General features: G+C 42.6%; 1 protein-coding gene across 1 annotated transcript in view; it reads left to right on the top strand.

Moving 5' to 3' along the window:
* Positions 1-18,352, top strand: part of LOC132210462 (protocadherin Fat 3-like) — a 118,108-nt gene that overhangs the window by 86,632 nt on the left and 13,124 nt on the right. Inside the window, exons 6-7 of the mRNA XM_059650531.1 lie at positions 9,323-9,459; positions 14,163-16,561. Of these exons, the coding sequence (XP_059506514.1) occupies positions 9,323-9,459; positions 14,163-16,561 (2,536 nt within the window). The remainder of the gene's footprint in view (positions 1-9,322; positions 9,460-14,162; positions 16,562-18,352) is intronic.

Below are 18,352 nucleotides of genomic sequence, written 5' to 3'. Positions count from 1 at the left end.
GAATAGGTCCTTTGGATCTGTCTTCACTAGGGAAGACACAAACAATCTCCCAGATGTAAAAGTGGCTGAAGGACTAAGGGTAATGGATGAAAGGCAGGGAATTTATATTAGGCAGGAAATGGTGTTGGATAGACTGTTAGGTCTGAAGTCTGATAAGACCTCAAGACATGATGGTCTGCACCCCAGGGTACTTAAGGAGGTGGTTCTAGAAATCGTGCATTCATTGGCAATCATTTTCCAATGTTCTGTAGATTCCGGATCAGTTCCTGTGGATTGGAGGTTGACTAATATTGTCCCACTTTTCAAGAAAGGAGGGAGAGAGAAAACAGGGAATTGTAGACCAGTTAGCCTGATGTCAGTGGTGGGAAAGATGCTGGAGTCAATTATAAAAGATAAAATTACGACTCATTTGGATAGCAGTAACAGGATAGGTCAGAGTCAGCATAGATTTACGAAGGGGAAATCGTGCTTGACTAATCTTCTGGAATTTTTTGAGGATGTAACTATGAAGATGGACGAGGGAGAGCCAGTGGATGTAGTGTACCTGGACTTTCAGAAATCCTTTGATAAAGTCCCACAGAGGAGATTAGTGAGCAAAATTAGGGCACATGGTATTGGGGGCAAAATACTGACTTGGTTTGAAAATTGGCTGGCTGACAGGAAGCAAAGAGTAGTGATAAATGGGTCGCTTTCAGAATGGCAGGTGCTGAGACCACAGCTGTTTACAATATACATTAATGATATAGATGAAGGCATTAAAAGTACATTAACAAATTTGCTGGTGACACAAAGTTGGGTGGCAGTGTGAAATGTCAGGGGGATGTTATGAAAATACAGGGTGACCTGGACAGGGTAGGTGAGCGGGCGGATGCATGGCAGATGCAGTTTAATGTGGATAAATGTGAGGTTATCCACTTTGGTGGCAAGAACAGGAAGGCACGTTACTATCTCAATGGAATCAAGTTAGGTAAGGAGGAAGTACAATGAGATCTGGGTGTTCTTGTACATCAGCCAATGAAAGCAAGCATGCAGGTACAGCAGGCAGTGAAGACAACTAATGGCATACTGGCCTTCATAACAAGAGGTATTGAGTATAGAAACAAAGAGACCTTGATGCATCTGTACAGGGTCCTGGTGGGATTGCACCTGGATATTGTGTGCAGTTCTGGTCTCCACTCTCGAGGAAGCGCATTCATGCTATTGAGCGAGTGCAGTGTAGGTTCACGAGATCAATTCCCGGAGTGGCGGGACTATCATATGTTGAAAGATTGGCGCGTCTGGGCTTGTATACACTTGAATTTAGAAGATGAGAGGGGATCTGATTGAGACATACAAGATTATGAAGGGATTGGACACTCTGGAGGCAGGAAGCATGTTTCCACTGATGTGTGAGCAGAGAACCAGAGGACACAGTTTAAAAATAAGGGGTAGGCCATTTAGAACAGAGTTGATGAAAAGCGTCTTCACCCAGAGAGTGGGGGAGAGATGGAATGCTCTGCCCCAGAAGGCGGTGGATCCAAGTCTCTGGATACTTTCCAGAAAGTGATGGATAGAGCTCTTACAGATAGTGGAATCAAGGGTTATGGGGATAAGGCAGGAACACAATACTGATTGTGGATGATCAGCCGTGATCATAATGAATGGTGATGTTGAATTGAGGGGCTGAATGGCCCACTCCTGCACCTACTGTCTATTGTCTATTGTCTCTTTAGGTTCTGACAATCAGATGCAATCGAACTTGTGCCTCCAAATGTAATAGTTACGTGTAATGATGAGAACATTTCCAGATGAGTTCCTTTAAACATGAGCAACTATAACATTTCAAGGTCAATAATGAAGCCAAGGAAGTTGTATCTCCACGATAAGTAGCCCCAAGTGGCAATCTTTCAAAATCATTCATGTTATCTCCGCAAGCTGACTGGCATTTATTGTACATTCCTAGTTGTTCTTGAAAAGATGGTAGCGAGCTGCATGCTTAAATTCTTGCCTAAAGCGTCTTTTGGACACTTAAAATGCATTTAGGGAGGAAGTCCCAATGTTTTTGAGACAGATTCAGTAAACATGCGCTAATACAATCTCAAATAAGCATATCTTGGAGGGGAACTTGCAAGTCCTGGTGATCTGATATATATGCTTGCTTTTCTTTCTTTCCCGTTGTAATTGTAGCATGTTTGGAAGGTGCTGCTAAAAGTGCTTTAACAAATTTTCATAGTGGGCCCAGTAAATGGTACAAACTGCTGCTGTGGATCATTTGTGTCGAGGCAGTGAACGTTTCTGAATGTGATACCAATCACAAGGGCTGTTCTGATCTGGATAGTCTCAAAGCCCTGGTGTTTTGTTGGACCTGTGTAAGAGAGGGTCCCAACTTGTGCGCCATTGACAGTAATCTGAGTGTGGGAAAACAGGGGATGAATTACTCGATGCAAGATTCATAATCATTGAACTGCTGTTATAGACACATTACTTAAATGGATAATTCAGTGTGGAAATTCAAGTAGAATTCCTACAGTGTAGAAGCAAGCCATTTGGCTCGTACGATCTATACTGGCCTGCTGAACAGGATCCCATCCAGACCCAACCCACTACCCTATCCATGTAGCCCTGTATTTTTCATGACTAATGCACCTAGCCTGCACAGTTTTGAATTGTGGTAAGAAACCAGAGTACCCAAAAGGATCCTACGGGGACATGTGCAAATAACACACCAACTGTCAGCCGAGACTGGAATTAAACTCTATTCCCTGATGCTGTGAGGCAGCAATGCTTATCTTCCTCCCACTGTGCCAACCTATTCAATTACTAGTTCATGGTAATCCCTGGGATATTGATTGTGAAGCATTCAATGATGGTAATACATTTCAACATGAACATCTTGAATATCTGACGAGTTGTGGTACTGAACAGAATTCAATCCTCAACGAAAATTTCTGAATGCATGATCGATCGAAGATCAACAATGGAATAGCTGAAAGCTGGTTGGGCTCGGACACTTGCAAGGATTCAGTCATGCTGAGCTGATTAATTTCCAACAAGCATGGCCATCAACGTGTTTGCTGAGAATGACTCCAACTTGTGAAGGGTTTTCTCCTTAATTTCTATTGATTTTAGCACTTCTCAGACACGTTGAGAAAAGAATATGTCAAGTGTGAATTGATGACAAGGTCAGTCGCTATCACTTCACCTAGGGAAAGTTTGCTTTCATTTTTGGCACAAGGTTTTATTGACGCCAAGAGCTGAGTGGCTGTGGCAAAACTTAATTTGAGTGACCGGAGCTGGTTATTCTAGGGTTTGAGCTGTTTGGTAGTTCTGTTGCTGACAGCTTTAATCACTTTTTTGATGATTGTGAGTGGACTGATATAGCAACGATTGCAAAATCTGTACAGGACACACTCAGGTAATTATCCACGTTGTCATGCAAATACTACTGTTGCAATTGTCCTGGAACAGCTAGGTAAGCAGGGGCAGATTCTGGAGCACTGTTCATTAGTGTTACTGCTGGACTGTTGTGAGGTTCCAATGGCTTTGCAATGTTCAGTGTCTCAAACTGTTTCTGATATCACGTGACCTGAATGGAACGATCTTGAGCTTGGCACCTGTGATAGTTGGGATCTCCACAGTTGGCTGATCTGAATCATACACTCTGCACTTGGAGTCAGAGTGCCATTGGTATGTACAGACTGGGAATGGATACTCATCCATGCTGACCCGATATCCTAAATACATCTCTTCCCATTTGCCAGCATTCGGCCAATATCCCTCTAGACACTTCCTCTTAATATTGCTGTCTAGATGCAGTTTAAATGTTGTAATTGTGGCAGCCCCCATCACTGCCTCTGAAAGTTCACCCCATACATGCACCATGTTTTGCTTGACAAAGTTGTCGCTTAATTTGTTTTTAACTCTTTCTCCTCTCACCTTACATGTGTGCCCCTAGTTTTGGCCTTCCCTGCCCTGGGAAAAAAAAAACTTGATTATTTACCCATATACATGCCCCTTGTGATTTTATAAACTTCTGTAAAGTCACCCTTCAGCTTTTGGTGCCCCAGGGAAAATGGGCCCAGCCTATTCAGTCTCTCGCTGGAGCTGAAGCCGTCCAAATCTGGCAACAACCTTTTGAATCTTTACTTAACCGTTTCAAGTTCCAGAACATTTTTCCTATCGCAGGGAGAGCAGAATTGCATGCAGTATATTCCAATAGTGGCCTCTCTACTGTTCTGCACACCGACAACATGACTTATCAACTCCTATAATCAATGTGCAAAGGCAAGTGTCTCAAAGGCCCTCTTCACCACTCTGTTTATATTGACCAGAGTTTTGATTGACTGTATAGCCTATCAGATTGGGATTTAATTGTATCAGTGATAATGGGAACTGCAGATGCTGGAGAATCCAAGATAATAAAATGTGAGGCTGGATGAACACAGCAGGCCCAGCAGCATCTCAGGAGCACAAAAGCTGACGTTTCAGGCCTAGACCCTTCATCAGAGAGGGGGTTGGAGGGAGGGTTCTGGAATAAATAGGGAGAGAGGGGTAGGCGGACCGAAGATGGAGAGAAAAGAAGATAGGTGGAGAGGAGAGTATAGGTGGGGAGGTAGGGAGGGGCTATTTCAGTCCAGGGAAGATAGACAGGACAAGGAGGTGGGATGAGGTTAGTAGGTAGGAGATGGAGGTGTGGCTTGGGGTGGGAGGAAGGGATGGGTGAGAGGAAGAACAGATTAGGGAGGCAGAGACAGGCTGGACTGGTTTTGGGATGCAGTGGGGGGAGGGGAAGAGCTCGGTTGGTTGTGTGGTGCAGTGGGGCGAGGGAAGGAACTGGGCTGGTTTTGGGATGCAGTGGGTGAAGGGGAGATTTTGAAGCTGGTGAAGTCCACATTGATACCATTGGGCTGCAGGTTTCCCAAGCAGAATATGAGTTGCTGTTCCTGCAACCTTTGGGTGGCATCATTGTGACACTGCAGGAGGCCTATGATGGACATGTCATCTAAAGAATGGGAGGGGGAGTGGAAATGGTTCGCGACTGGGAGGTGCAGTTGTTTATTGTGAACCGAGCGGAGGTGTTCTGCAGATGCGGCGGAGGTGGAGGAAATGGGAAAAGGGGATGGAATTTTTGCAGGAGGGTGGGTGGGAGGAGGTGTCTTCTAGGTAGCTGTGGGTGTCGGTGGGCTTGAAATGGACATCAGTTCCAAGCTGGTTGCCTGAGATGGAGACTGAGAGTTCCAGGAAGGTGAGGGATGTGCTGAAGATGGCCCAGGTGAACTGAAGGTTGGGGTGGAATGTGTTGGTGAAGTGGATGAACTGTTCGAGCTCCTCTGGGGAGCAAGAGGCGGCACCGATACAGCATCAATGTAACGGAGGAAGAGGTGGGGTTTGGGGCCTGTGTAGGTGCGGAAGAGGGGCTGTTCCACGTAACCTACAAAGAGGCAGGCATAGCTGGGGCCCATGCGGGAAACCAAGCGGAGGCTTGGGGACCGCTTTGCAGAACACCTCCGCTTGGTTTGCAATAAACAACTGCACCTCCCAGTCGCGAACCATTTCCACTCCCCCTCCCATTCTTTAGATGACATGTCCATCATGGGCCTCCTGCAGTGCCACAATGATGCCACCCGAAGTTTGCAGGAACAGCAACTCATATTCCGCTTGGGAACCCTGCAGCCCAATGGTATCAATGTGGACTTCACCAGCTTTGAAATCTCCCCTTCCCCTCCGCATCCCAAAACCAGCCCAGTTCGTCCCCTCCCCCACTGCACCACACAACCAGCCCAGCTCTTCCCCTCCCCCCACTGCATCCCAAAACCAGTCCAGCCTGTCTCTGCCTCCCTATCCTGTTCTTCCTCTCACCCATTCCTTCCTCCCACCCCAAGCTGCACCTCCATCTCCTACCTACCACCTCATCCCACCTCCTTGTCCTGTCCGTCTTCCCTGGACTGACCTATCCCCTCCCCACCTCCCCACCTATACTCTCCTCTCCACCTATCTTCTTTTCTCTCCATCTTCGGTCCACCTCCCCCTCTCTCCCTATTTACTCCAGAACCCTCACGCCATCCCCCTCTCTGGTGAAGGGTCTAGGCCCGAAACGTCAGCTTTTGTGCTCCTGAGATGCTGCTGGGCCTGCTGTGTTCATCCAGCCTCACATTTTATTATATTAATTTGGGATTTAACTTGTCTCCTTGCCTGACTTTTAGACTCAATGACATTTTAATAATCTCAGTGGACGTTTAGCCAAGACAGTGCATATCCAGAAGTTGAAATTATTCTTCTTAGACATGGCTGATCTGATATATAATAGTCAGAGAAATAAAGATAAAAGAAACCCTAATAAAGCTTCATTGTGCTACAGCAGAGGTTGATCCTCCAACCCCCAGGCCAGGAACTAAAACTGAAACGCCAATAGAGGAACACCTCGTGTTATAATCTGTAAAATAATTGTGAAAAGCGAAGTCACCTGCTTCTCATTAACTCCCAGTGGTTGAATAAAATAAATATTTGACATTAATTTTAAAATAAACAAGCAACAATTTATTTATTTAACTCAAATAGTGAACAAATTAACTGAGCTAATAACAAAATAAATAAATCACTTATAACTACTAACTTTCCCGAATAAAACAAGATTCTAATGGTACATTGTCACAATAAACACCAGTCTTACTTATGTGAAAATTAAAAATAATGTACTGTCTCAAAATTCCGTCCAGATTACGTGTCTTCTGGAATGCCCTGTGCCTTCTCCATCGAATCTGCGTCAGGAAAACATTTCTGTTGATTTTTCTGTCAAGAATATTAATTAGTTGTGACTTAGGTAACTTTGATCTTTTATTTGGTGCTTTTGCTAAAACTTAGAGAAGATTGCAAAAGCCAAGGATACTTTCTTGAGATCCAAGCGCTGCGAACTGTGGCAGATGGCAGTTTGTTTTCCTATCTGTGTCCGACTTTTGCTCTTTTTTATACCCATGATGACATCTCAATGTTTTACAATACCATTGGCCTGATGTTATCAAACCCATCAGGCAAAAAATTAATTGATTTTAGTAACTAAGTGTCTGGAACAAATTGAGTGGTTAAATTTCAAAATTTGTTGCCTGTGTAACAAAACAAAATTGCTTTGCCATCTAATTGTTGCAGAGATAGCAGGAAACTGCCAATGTTGAAGAATCTGAGATAACATGGTGTGAAGCTGGATGAACACAGCAGACCAGGCAGCATCAGCAGCGCAGGAAAGTTTGACGTTTCGGGTCGAGACCCTTCTTCTGAAGAAGGTCTCGACCCGAAACGTCAAGCTTTCCTGCTCTTCTGATGCTGCTTGGCCAGCTGTGTTCATCCAGCTTCACACCATGTTATCGCCATCTAATTGTACTGCTTTTTGCGACAAATGTTTCAAATTCGGTGCTGTCTCTGTGTTGTCAAAGCTTCAAGTTGCTCACAGACATTGTTTTTCAATCTCTAAACAGAGAAAAATACACATAATCTTTTAAAGGGACAACACAATGCTTTCACCCTTCGCACTTGACAAACACCAAGTTCAAACTTCATGCCTCCCAAATCGACAAGTGCTCTACCCAACTTCATAACATCCTCTACGAGTATTTCCTTGTGAGATAGTTTATCCACCCCGAAATATCTATATGTTGCGTCCTTGAATTCGAGTTTTGCTCTTGTAACATTTACAAGAGTAATTCAAAGATTTGTTCAGGTTTCTTTAAGGAAATCTTCCAAAACAGTGCCCCATATGAACCAGAAAAATAAGGGCAGCATATAAGTGATTAAACTTTCGTCTGCAATTTCCCCACCAAGCCACATGCAATTTTGATTTGGAATTGGATTGACATTCCTTCACAGATACTTTATTAACGTCTTGAAACTCCATTCTTAACAGTACTGCTTATCTACTGAAAGTGGTTGACTGCAGCGTATCAAGAAGACAACTTCCCGCTCCCTTCTCAGGAGTAAGAAAAGTGAGCAAAAGTGTTGTCCTTACCTGAGACGCCAACATCTCATGAAAGCGTGGTAGTCAATGCTTTTATCCACCTTTCTGGAGAATTCCATTTCATGCATTCCTGGCAATGTCCAAATCTCATTTTCGATATGCTTATGATCATGGAAGCCTCAAACGTGCATCGGAATTTGTCTATTCATCATCCCAGTGCGACTGATTTTAGAAAGAATATTACAAAATATGGTATTACTTGTGTTTATAAAGGATTTTTAAATTGCGCACGCAACATCCTTTCATTTCGTGCTGTTGGAATCGGTGCTAAAACCTTCAAACGTTAAAGACAGTTGGTGCAGTCATTGTTTGAGGTCGTACGTATTGCTGTCTACCAGTAAGATGCTGAAACCCTGCTTTGGATCTAAAATGCTACATTGTCCAGCCAAAGGTGGAACTCGATGAAGCAGTACGTCTATTTAAAAAAAAAACTCAATGCTATTACAAACGCCCCTATAGCCCCGCGCTGCGAACATTTCCAGGTCGACACCCTTTTGAGGTATCTGCACTGCTCCAATTCTGGTAATTTAATCATTCTGGGTTTTAATTGCTCCGTTAGTGGGTGCTTTTTCACACTGACTAAGACCCTGACTGCTCAATGTTTCTGAATCATTTTGGGTAAATCTTAAAACCTGTTTCTTTTTTGAAAGTTGTTGTCTTGACATGATGATTACTCCGGCGTTATTCTTTCCCCGCTAACTTTTGATAATCATCACTGTGAGTATCTCCATGTTTCGCGATCTTATCCAGAAAGAAATAAAAATTTCTACATTTGTAAGGTCGCATGGTAAGTTTGGGTAATGTGCTGCTCACCTGTGCACGTTGGACTGAAGAATTCGCTGCAGTCAGTTTCATCAGCACGCCAGCGAGTCATGCAATTTGGAAAAATTCGTACTGGACTCGATCGAAAGGAATAGCAGCATTTGAAACCAGAGTTTGATTAGATTCCCCACAGTGTGGAAACAAGCCCTGCCGCTGAACAAGCCCACACCACCCCATGCAGCATCCCAGCCAGAATCATCCCCCTATAATCCACACACCACTGAACAGTACGGGCAATTTAGCATGGCCAATCCCCCTAGCCTGCACATCTTTGGATTGTGGGAGGAAACCGAAGCACCCGGTGGAAAACCACGTAGACACGGGGAGAATGGGCAAACTCCACGCAGACGGTCGCCCGCGGCTGGAATCGAACACGGGTCCCCGGCGCTGTAACACTGCGATGCTAACCGTTGAGCCACCGTGAGTTAACGCTTTAAAATGTGTTCGTCAACTCCCCTTCCCCACAGTTTTTGACAGTGGCATTATATGTTTCCGTCATTTTCTGTTTTACTTCAGATCTGGAACTTCAGATGTCGAATTATATTGTTGACTCAGTTATACGGCATGGATCTATCGTCGGGGAGTATTCAGGAAGTAGAATTGGTGTTAAAATGATCTACTCCGATTCCACACTCAGGTGGATGCTCATGCAAGTATGTTAATTCCTGAAATAGACATTACCTTCAGCGTGATCTGCACTTTGTACCAGAGGCCAACAAGTGAAACTAAATCGCAGTATTCTAAATGTTACTGGTAAGTCTGTAATGATTACAGTAGACATTTGGGTGCTGGGCGATCACTGAGTAATTGGTCGAAGAATTTTTTATTTTCTCTCGACGGACGCTACCAGATCTGCTAACCTTATCTCGGAATTTCTATTAAATTTTTCCTTCAGATCTCCAGCATCCTCAGTTCTTTGTTTTGTGTTGGAGATTAATTTAAAATGTTATTGCGAGGAGAATGAGTATTTCTGCAGCAGAAGAAGATTTTAGGAAGGAAATCTGCAAAATGTGCCATTACTTATGCTTGTTAAGGTTCTTTAAATTGCACACGCACCATCCTTTCATTTCATGCTGTTGACAATAATCCAGAAACAGTCCAACGTTAAAGGCAGTTGGTGCAGTTATTATTTGAAGCTGTACGTGTCGCTGTCTACCAATACGAAGCTGAAACGAGGCTTTGGATCTCCAGTGCCCGACTCTCCAGCCAACGAATCACAGAGCAAGAGCAGAGACACCAGTGGAGACTGCCTGCATGTCGAGCAGCCATTATCAGGAGAGATCCTCAGCTCTGCTTTTCTTTGCTTTTCTCCCTTCCGTATTAGTGCATTGATATATACCGTTGTCCTGTAAGAGACAAGATAAGGTAACCGATTTGCCTCCGTTTTACGGCAACTTCTGCCTGAGAACAATGATGCAATAATGAGGTGATTTTTATTTACCGGCTTTATGCGTCGGGCCTGTTTACGGGACAAACTTTCTGTTCGTTTCGCGAGGAGCAGGAACACAAGACCGTTGTTGAGAATATCGATGAGTATTTAAGAGCAAGTACACGGGAATTGTACACGCGGAAAACTCGGCTGGTCATTGACGAAAGAATTTAATACATTGGGTTTAATTTGGAAACTCGACTTGTATCTGTTAATAAATCACTGAGAGTCACAGTGAGGAGACACTTGTGTAGTGGTCATGTCATTGGCCTAGCAGACGCAAAATCAATGTCTCAGCGAAGTGGGTTCGAATCCTACGGTGAATGGAGAGATTTGAATTTAAACTTAAAAAAAAACAACGCGGAGTCGAGAGCTGACCTATTGGGTGTTTGATGTGTAAATCTATTCGCTTCAGGGGAGGCAAACTCTTAGTCAGAGCTGCTGCATGTGGCGTCATACCGACAGCAAAGAGATTAGCAAATAATCGAAATGGGCCACAAATACTGACCAAGCCAATGGCGTCCTCAGGCAGCAAAGCAAGGGAAAAGAAAACTGAATGAGAGTGAATGGCTTCCTAGAGTTGTTGCAGGAGGAAAGAAGCTCATTGTGTCTGTGTCGAGCATTAGACATTCAAATTCCCCGGAATTAGCCGGCAGCCATGCATGCTATGATATTTCATGGGTTTGTTTAAAGAGTTGCATTTTGAAGCTCCCTACTTTTACCACCCTTTCAGGCAATGAATTTCCCGGAAATCCACAACTCTTAGGGTGAAGGAAAAAAAGTCCTCAAATCTATTCTAACTCTTCTGCTTCTAACTTTAATTTTGTGTGCTGCCTGATTTTTGATCTTTCCAATCAGGGGAGAAGTCTCTCCTTACCCCCCCCCCCCGTCATTTGCTCCTAGAACTTTGTGGACCTTTATCACAATGTCCTTCATCCTTCTCTGCTGTAAGGCAAACAATCTCAACTGATCATTTCTTTTTGTAGTTGAACCTCTTAAACTGAGGGAACACGCCGGCGAGTCCCTTCTTCAGTCTCTCTTGTGCAATCACATTTTTCCTACGTTGTGGGGACCAGAACTGCATACAGCTCTCCTGTTGTGACCTTCCTTGTGTTACATTCACCTCAGGCAGACTGCCTTGTTCTTTAAATCAGGCAGAGCAACCGGAGGACCACAGATGGGTAGGGTTGAATCCATTCTCTTTCTTTTCTAATATTCATGGGTAATTATTTGAAAATACATCTAGCTGCGTTGGGAATACTACATGTAAACAATTTCTAAACAGAGAATTCCAGGTGCAGATCAGTCTTCTAATTTCGCAGATGCACATTTCCTTGTTGAAAGGGTGTATGACCATATACCAGTCCCAACATAATCAACAGTTCGTAGGTCTTTCCTGGAGATGAGTTGGAATTCCATTGTGACCGTTGGCGATAGTCAAATTGGATAAAATCTGGTCTCAATAACTAGGCCAATGGGGATGCAATTTCAAGTTTGTGATTTTATTTCTTAAATGGCAACAAGTTGCAAAGTGCAGATGTACAAAGAGATCTGGTTAACCTCATCAAAGAAATCACTGAAGCCTAACGTGCAGGTGCAGCAAGCTTCTAGAAAGGCTTATGCAATAGTAATCTTTAGTGCAATAGCTTCTGGTATTATTGACATGGAGAGGAAAGGTTCACCAGACCGTTCCTGTGTTGGTGTACCAGTCCTGTGAAGAACATTGGGCAGAGTGGGCCTGTATTGTCTACAGTTTCAAGGTGGTGATCTCAGTGAAACGTACAATATAATTAAAGAGATATGCAGAATAGATTAAACGTTTAGATTTAGTCTTTATTATCACGTATATTCAAGTACAGAAGTGCAGGAGTGAAGTGCAAAGTTTCCAATGTTGACACACACAATGACACCATCTTAAGTACAAGTACCTGGGTAACATAACTTAATAACAAGGTAGAAAGAAATAAGTACCAAAGTTAGAAGTTAAACATTACAGCCAACACATAATAAATTCAGGAGAGATGATTACCCTGGATAGTGAGCTTGGCACTATCAGGAAAAGATAAAAAAAGGAAACCCCACGTGGAACAACGGTTTGAAGTTTTCTTTACCAAATCATTGTGGACCTTCATAATTCCCTACACGGAGGGCGGTTGGTCCTCAATCTTTAAGCATGCTTTAACTATGTTTAAAATATATTTTAATAGATTTTGAGTCACCGTTGGCTTGAAGATATGTGGGGACCGATGAATGAAAGACATTAAAATTTCAGATCAGTAATGATCCTGTCAAATAACATGATAGGTTTGGCAGCCTGAATGGTCGACGTTTGTTCCTATGTTTCCAAGTTCTGATAACTGAAAATGCATCATTCTGTGTATTGCGCATTCAATGGACGGTGTTCAGCTTTGAGGAACGTCCTATAATCATCTGCTACCAGTGGCCTCATATTTGCTGATCATGTTGTCCACCATCAAGGCCGAATGTTGTGATTTTTCCTTCATATATCGATCTACCTCTGTCCATCCAAATTCCTAGAGAAAATCTAACATTTACTCCATTCATGGTTCATCACTCATTTTAACTTGATTTTGTTTTCGTTTCTGCACCTTTTTTCCCCTACGAACGTTTTTATGATGATAGCACGAACGTTTCGCATCCTAACTCTTTGCACACGTTTTTATTCGACTCACCCGTTCATACTGAACTTTACGAACGTAAATGGCGCCTACGCCACACTTGAAAATCTGTGTCTTTTCTTTGATTCTCTTCATGAGGATGATTCATAACCCACGTTTACTTCTGCAATGTTAAAGTATGATTTTCCTTAATCAAGTGAATTATTCATAAAAGCAGATTGAAGTGCACAACATTTGAGTTCAACGATGGCTCAATCTTGGACGTATTCAGTTTAGTATCGGTCTAGGTACTGGGGACATAATCACTGAGGTCAATGATTGCTTGGCCCATTACGAGATGCTTGAAAATGTAGCTCACTGACAAGGTTGCAATCACGATTTTGGTAGGTATGATGATGTTCAACGGGCAGTAATCGTCAAAACTGTCTATCTCATTCGTTACATTTGACCACGGGAGTTGATTAGTGTCTCTGGTTTTAGAAGAATGCCAACAGAAATGTCGAACGTTAGGAGCAGCACACATATGCATTTTGTATACACATATTTGGAGGTGATCGGGATGTGGCAGTTTGCTGCTTGACGAGGGGTGATAGATTCATCGGAAATGTGTCCCAATATTATTAAGAAAGAGGTTGTGTACGTTAAAAAAACCCTGACTTCTGAGTCCCACTGAGAGTAAAAAAAAGTTACCAATTACTGTCATCACCACTGAAAACTAAAATGAAAGAATCAGCATTTTGGAAATATTGTTGGATTTTTCAAGTGCTGGAGTATCTAAATACTTTTAGAATCACCACATCGTGTTGAAGGCCTAACAATTTTGTAAAGTTGATAACCTACCATTAATTAAAAATAAATAGAAAAATAACATAATAGCAACTAAACATGGCCAAACACTAAAGCCGACACAAATAAAACAATGAAACGGCTCATGATTCCAACACACCACATTGAAAATAAAATCGAAATATAAAATTATATTTGTCCGGATATTTTTAATTGTACACCTGTAATTTGACAAGATCTCCAAACTGTTTAGCTTTAAGAATGGTTGCAGTTATTGGGTGAAACTCGTCGTGTCGCTGTCCACCAATAAGAATTCGAGACGTTTTGAGAGATCGACCGCCTCCTCGGTTCGACAAACTGAACCGAAATCGGCAGTCGGTGTTTGCATTTCTGTTGTGCAGTCGCGATCAGAAAAGCTCCCGGGCGATATCTTTAAAGTTGCTAGCTTCATGAACACGATATTGTTATGCAGCTAGTTTTTTTTTTGTTTTGTCAGACTTGACACATCAATATGACAATGGCGATTATGATGGTGAGCCGGATGCCCATCGTTTTTTTGCTCTCTGTTTCTAACCTGGCTTCCGAACAACTTCGCTACTCGATTCCTGAAGAAATGGAACGTGGAGCCTTTGTTGGCAATGTCGCTGAAGATCTAGGATTAAAGGTTTGGGAATTACCGACTCGCAAAATTCTGCTGCTTTCTGATTACTCAAAGCAATACATGGAGGTAAATGTGGAAAATGGCTTCTTGTTTGTTAATGAAAGAATCGACAGAGAACAGCTTTGCCCCAAATCCCCTGCATGTTCTCTATCTTTCCAAATCTCGCTCGATGATTCACTAGAAATGTATGCCGTTGAAGTGGAGATACTAGATGTAAATGATAATTCGCCTGTATTTTCGAAGAAGGAATTTTACTTGCAAATCAATGAGTTAAATGCGCCGGGAGCACGCTTCCTTCTCGAGAGCGCGCGTGATTTGGATGTGGGTACCAACACGATCAACACTTATCAGATCAGTCCGAACGAGCACTTCGGTATTAAAGTGCAGACAAGATCAGCAGGGAGTAAAAGTGCCGAGCTGGTATTAAAGAAGAATTTAGACCGTGAACAGCATTCAACATTTACTCTTGTATTGACGGCCATCGACGGTGGGATTCCGCACAGATCTGGCACAGCGCGGATCATAATTAATGTCATGGATGCAAATGATAACGCACCCCTATTCGATCATGAAACCTACAAGGCGACTGCGCTAGAAAACATCGCGAATGGTTCCTTGGTGCTAAGAGTTCGTGCTACTGACATAGACGAAGGGACAAACGCTGAGGTAACATATTCCTTCACCCATCACGTTACCCAAAATATTCGAGACATGTTCAAATTGGACGCTGTGACTGGAGAGATCAAAGTTCGAGGAGTGCTCGATTTTGAAGAAACAAATGTTTATGAATTTGCCGTCCAAGCGGTGAATTCCGCTCCACCTGAATTGTCAGCTCATGCAAATGTTGTCATCAATGTAGTTGACACGAACGACAATAGCCCTGAGTTGCAAATAACAATGCTATCCAGTGCTGTACGGGAAGATGCTTCTTCGGGGCTTGGTATAGCTCTCATCAGCGTAACGGATCGCGATTCTGGCGAATATGGTGAAGTTCAGTGTCAGATCCCAGAGACCATTCCGTTCAAGATCGAAAAATCTTTGAAGGACAACTACAAGTTGGTAACCAATGGCATTCTGGATCATGAAATATCTCCGCTATACAACATCTCCGTTTCAGCCTGGGACGGTGGATTTCCTCCACTTTCAGTAAGTAGATTCATTGTGATTTCAGTAATTGATGTCAATGATAATGCGCCAAAATTTACACAATCGTCATATAACGTGTATCTGACGGAGAACAATACACCCGGTGCTTCCATATTTGCTGTGAGTGCAACGGATGCGGATTTGAATCAGAATGCCGAAGTTTCTTATTATATTATCGATAATCAACAGCAAGAAGTGCCTTCTTCCACGTACTTCACGATTAACTCCAAAAATGGTAACATTTACGCGTTGCGCTCCTTCGACTATGAGCAACAGAAACATTTCCGGGTGAAAGTTCAAGTTCAGGATGCTGGATCGCCTCCACTGACCAGCACTGCTTTTGTAAACGTCATTATCTTGGATCAGAATGACAATGCACCCATTATTGTTTCACCTTTAACATGGAACTCATCAGCTACAGTAGAGATTCTGCCGAAGTCAACATATCCAGGGTACCTTGTCTCCAAGGTACTTGCCTCTGACGAGGATTCTGGCCAGAACGCAAAGCTTTCATACCAGCTCTTGGATGTCACTGATCCTGGCCTTTTTACGGTCGGATATCTCACCGGAGAAATCAGAACAACGCGAGCATTTAGCGATCAAGATACCAAAACAGAAAAATTAGTCCTCTGTGTGAAGGATAATGGAGATCCAATTCTTTCCACGACAGTTACAATCTCCTTTCCCGTAATTATCAATGTTACTGAAAAATCATTTGAACAAATTGAAAAACCAAGTCGATGGGGCTATTTTTCAGATATAAATAGTTATTTAATCATTACCTTGGGATCCATTTCCTTTTTATTTCTTATACTCATCATTTGTTTACTCATCCTGAAATATAGGCAAGAAAGCAATATTGCTGCAAACTATAGCTCCACAGTTTGCTGTTTTAGTCGTAGGAATTCGGATGGTGGCTCGAATCGAAGACCAACAGGACGCGATGCTTCGAGTTATAGAGGTGCCGTTCAGACTGAAAATTATCATTATAGTGTGTGTTTGTCACCAGAATCGTCGAAGAGTGACTTTCTCTTTTTGAAACCCTGTCATCCTACATTGCCTTTCAATGAAATAGGTGATCATGACAACGCAAGGCACTAATATTGGCAGATAAATTGATCCTCTGCGTGACAGGTAATGCTTGTTCCTGAAAAAAAAGCTTCATTTCTAGGTTAAACTTGTTGGTCAAACATAATTAACTGGTAGTGGAAAGGTTAATGTGGCCAAATTACCTGTACTCTTGGTCCTGTCCACACGTGTTCAATTGCAGTTATGTTTGCTTACAAAAACAACTGTTTAGAACCATATTCTCAACTTGAACGTTAATGTACCGTTTGGAGTTTAATATTTTAGTATTTATGCTTTTGGACCGAAGAAAACCTGTATATTCTCTCGCTTACAGTTAAATATGGTATTGCAATCAAGTAGTTATGAGGTACTCTGAATTCCTACCCTGGATTCTTTTAGTACAATTTAAACCCATTTATTTTGCGCAGTCTCTATTTCTTCGAAAAATAATGAAATTTCACATTAGATGATAAATATCCAAGTTTTGTGTGGAAGCCTGCGTTCCAGTCTATGAAGCATTAATGATTATTGGTTGGCAATATTATTTTCTTAATTCATGCAGTTTGCGTTAAATTGTTATCTATTGTGCATTTTGCTGTCTTCTCTCCCGTTCGTTCTTCGATTGTCTGCGTGATGTGCCCAGCCACAAATGGTTGAGACATCAGCCAAGTTCTTCAATGGCTAGAATAACATTAACCTTTAGGTGGCAGCATGGAACGTTACCCCACTACATCATAAACACGCGAGGAAGGAAAAGTCCAATTTGACAAATTAACACCGACCCTGTCTTTGCGCCATTATCACAGGTCGTCAGCAGTGCTTTTATGAGCTACTTACAGACGTAGAATCCAATAATTCATTGTTTCAATGATTTGAGGCCCAGGTAATCACTCCAGAGATTCCCCAAACAGTGCCGCCCACTCAGACATCTTCACTTGCTTGATTCATCTACCTGTCTCCTTCACAAGATCTGAAGAGGGCACGTTTGCTACTGTTTGTATAATTTTCAGCACAATTCAAAAATATATAGAACATAGATGAGTACAGCACTGTACAGGTCCTTCTGCCCACGATGTTGTGCCGATCTATTATCCTACTCAGATGAAACTACCCAGCATAACCGACAATATATTATCATCCATGTGCCTATCCAAGAGTCGCTTAAAAATCTCAGAACTTTCTGAACCCACAATCAATGCCGACATCCCATTCCACACCCCCACCACTCTCTCTGTAAATAACCAAGTTCGGATATCTCCCCGATATGTTCCTCCAATAACTTTAAAATTATGCCCCCTCCTAATAGTCATTTTCACATTGGGAAAAAGTGTCTGACTATCCACTATCTATGCCTCTCTTCATTTTGCACCTCTATCATGTCACCACTCATTCTTCCTTGCTCCAGTGAAAAAAACTCGAGCTCCCTCAACCTTTCCTCATCATACTTGCCCTCCAGTTCAGGCAGCATCCTGATAAATTTTCTCTGCACTCTCTCTAAACTTCCAAATCCTTCCTATAATGAGGTGCCCAGAACTGAACACAATATTCCAAATGTGGTCTAACCAGGGTTTTACAGATCTTTAGCATAACCTCGCGGCTCTTAAACCCAATTCCCCTGCCAATGAAAGCCAAGACACCACACACCTTCTTTACAATCCTATTAACTTTGGTGGCAAATTTGGGGGATCTCTGGACGTGGAATGCAAGATCCCACTGTTCCTCCACACTGCCAAGAATCTTGTCATTAACCCTATATTCTGCATTCAAATTCGGCCTTCCAAAATGAATCACTTCACAGTTTTTTTGGGTTGAATTCG

Source organism: Stegostoma tigrinum, chromosome 13, assembly GCF_030684315.1.
Source record: "Stegostoma tigrinum isolate sSteTig4 chromosome 13, sSteTig4.hap1, whole genome shotgun sequence".
NCBI lineage: Eukaryota > Metazoa > Chordata > Chondrichthyes > Orectolobiformes > Stegostomatidae > Stegostoma > Stegostoma tigrinum.
Note: the sequence above shows the minus strand (reverse complement) of the source record. Positions and strands in the feature narration are given on the sequence as shown.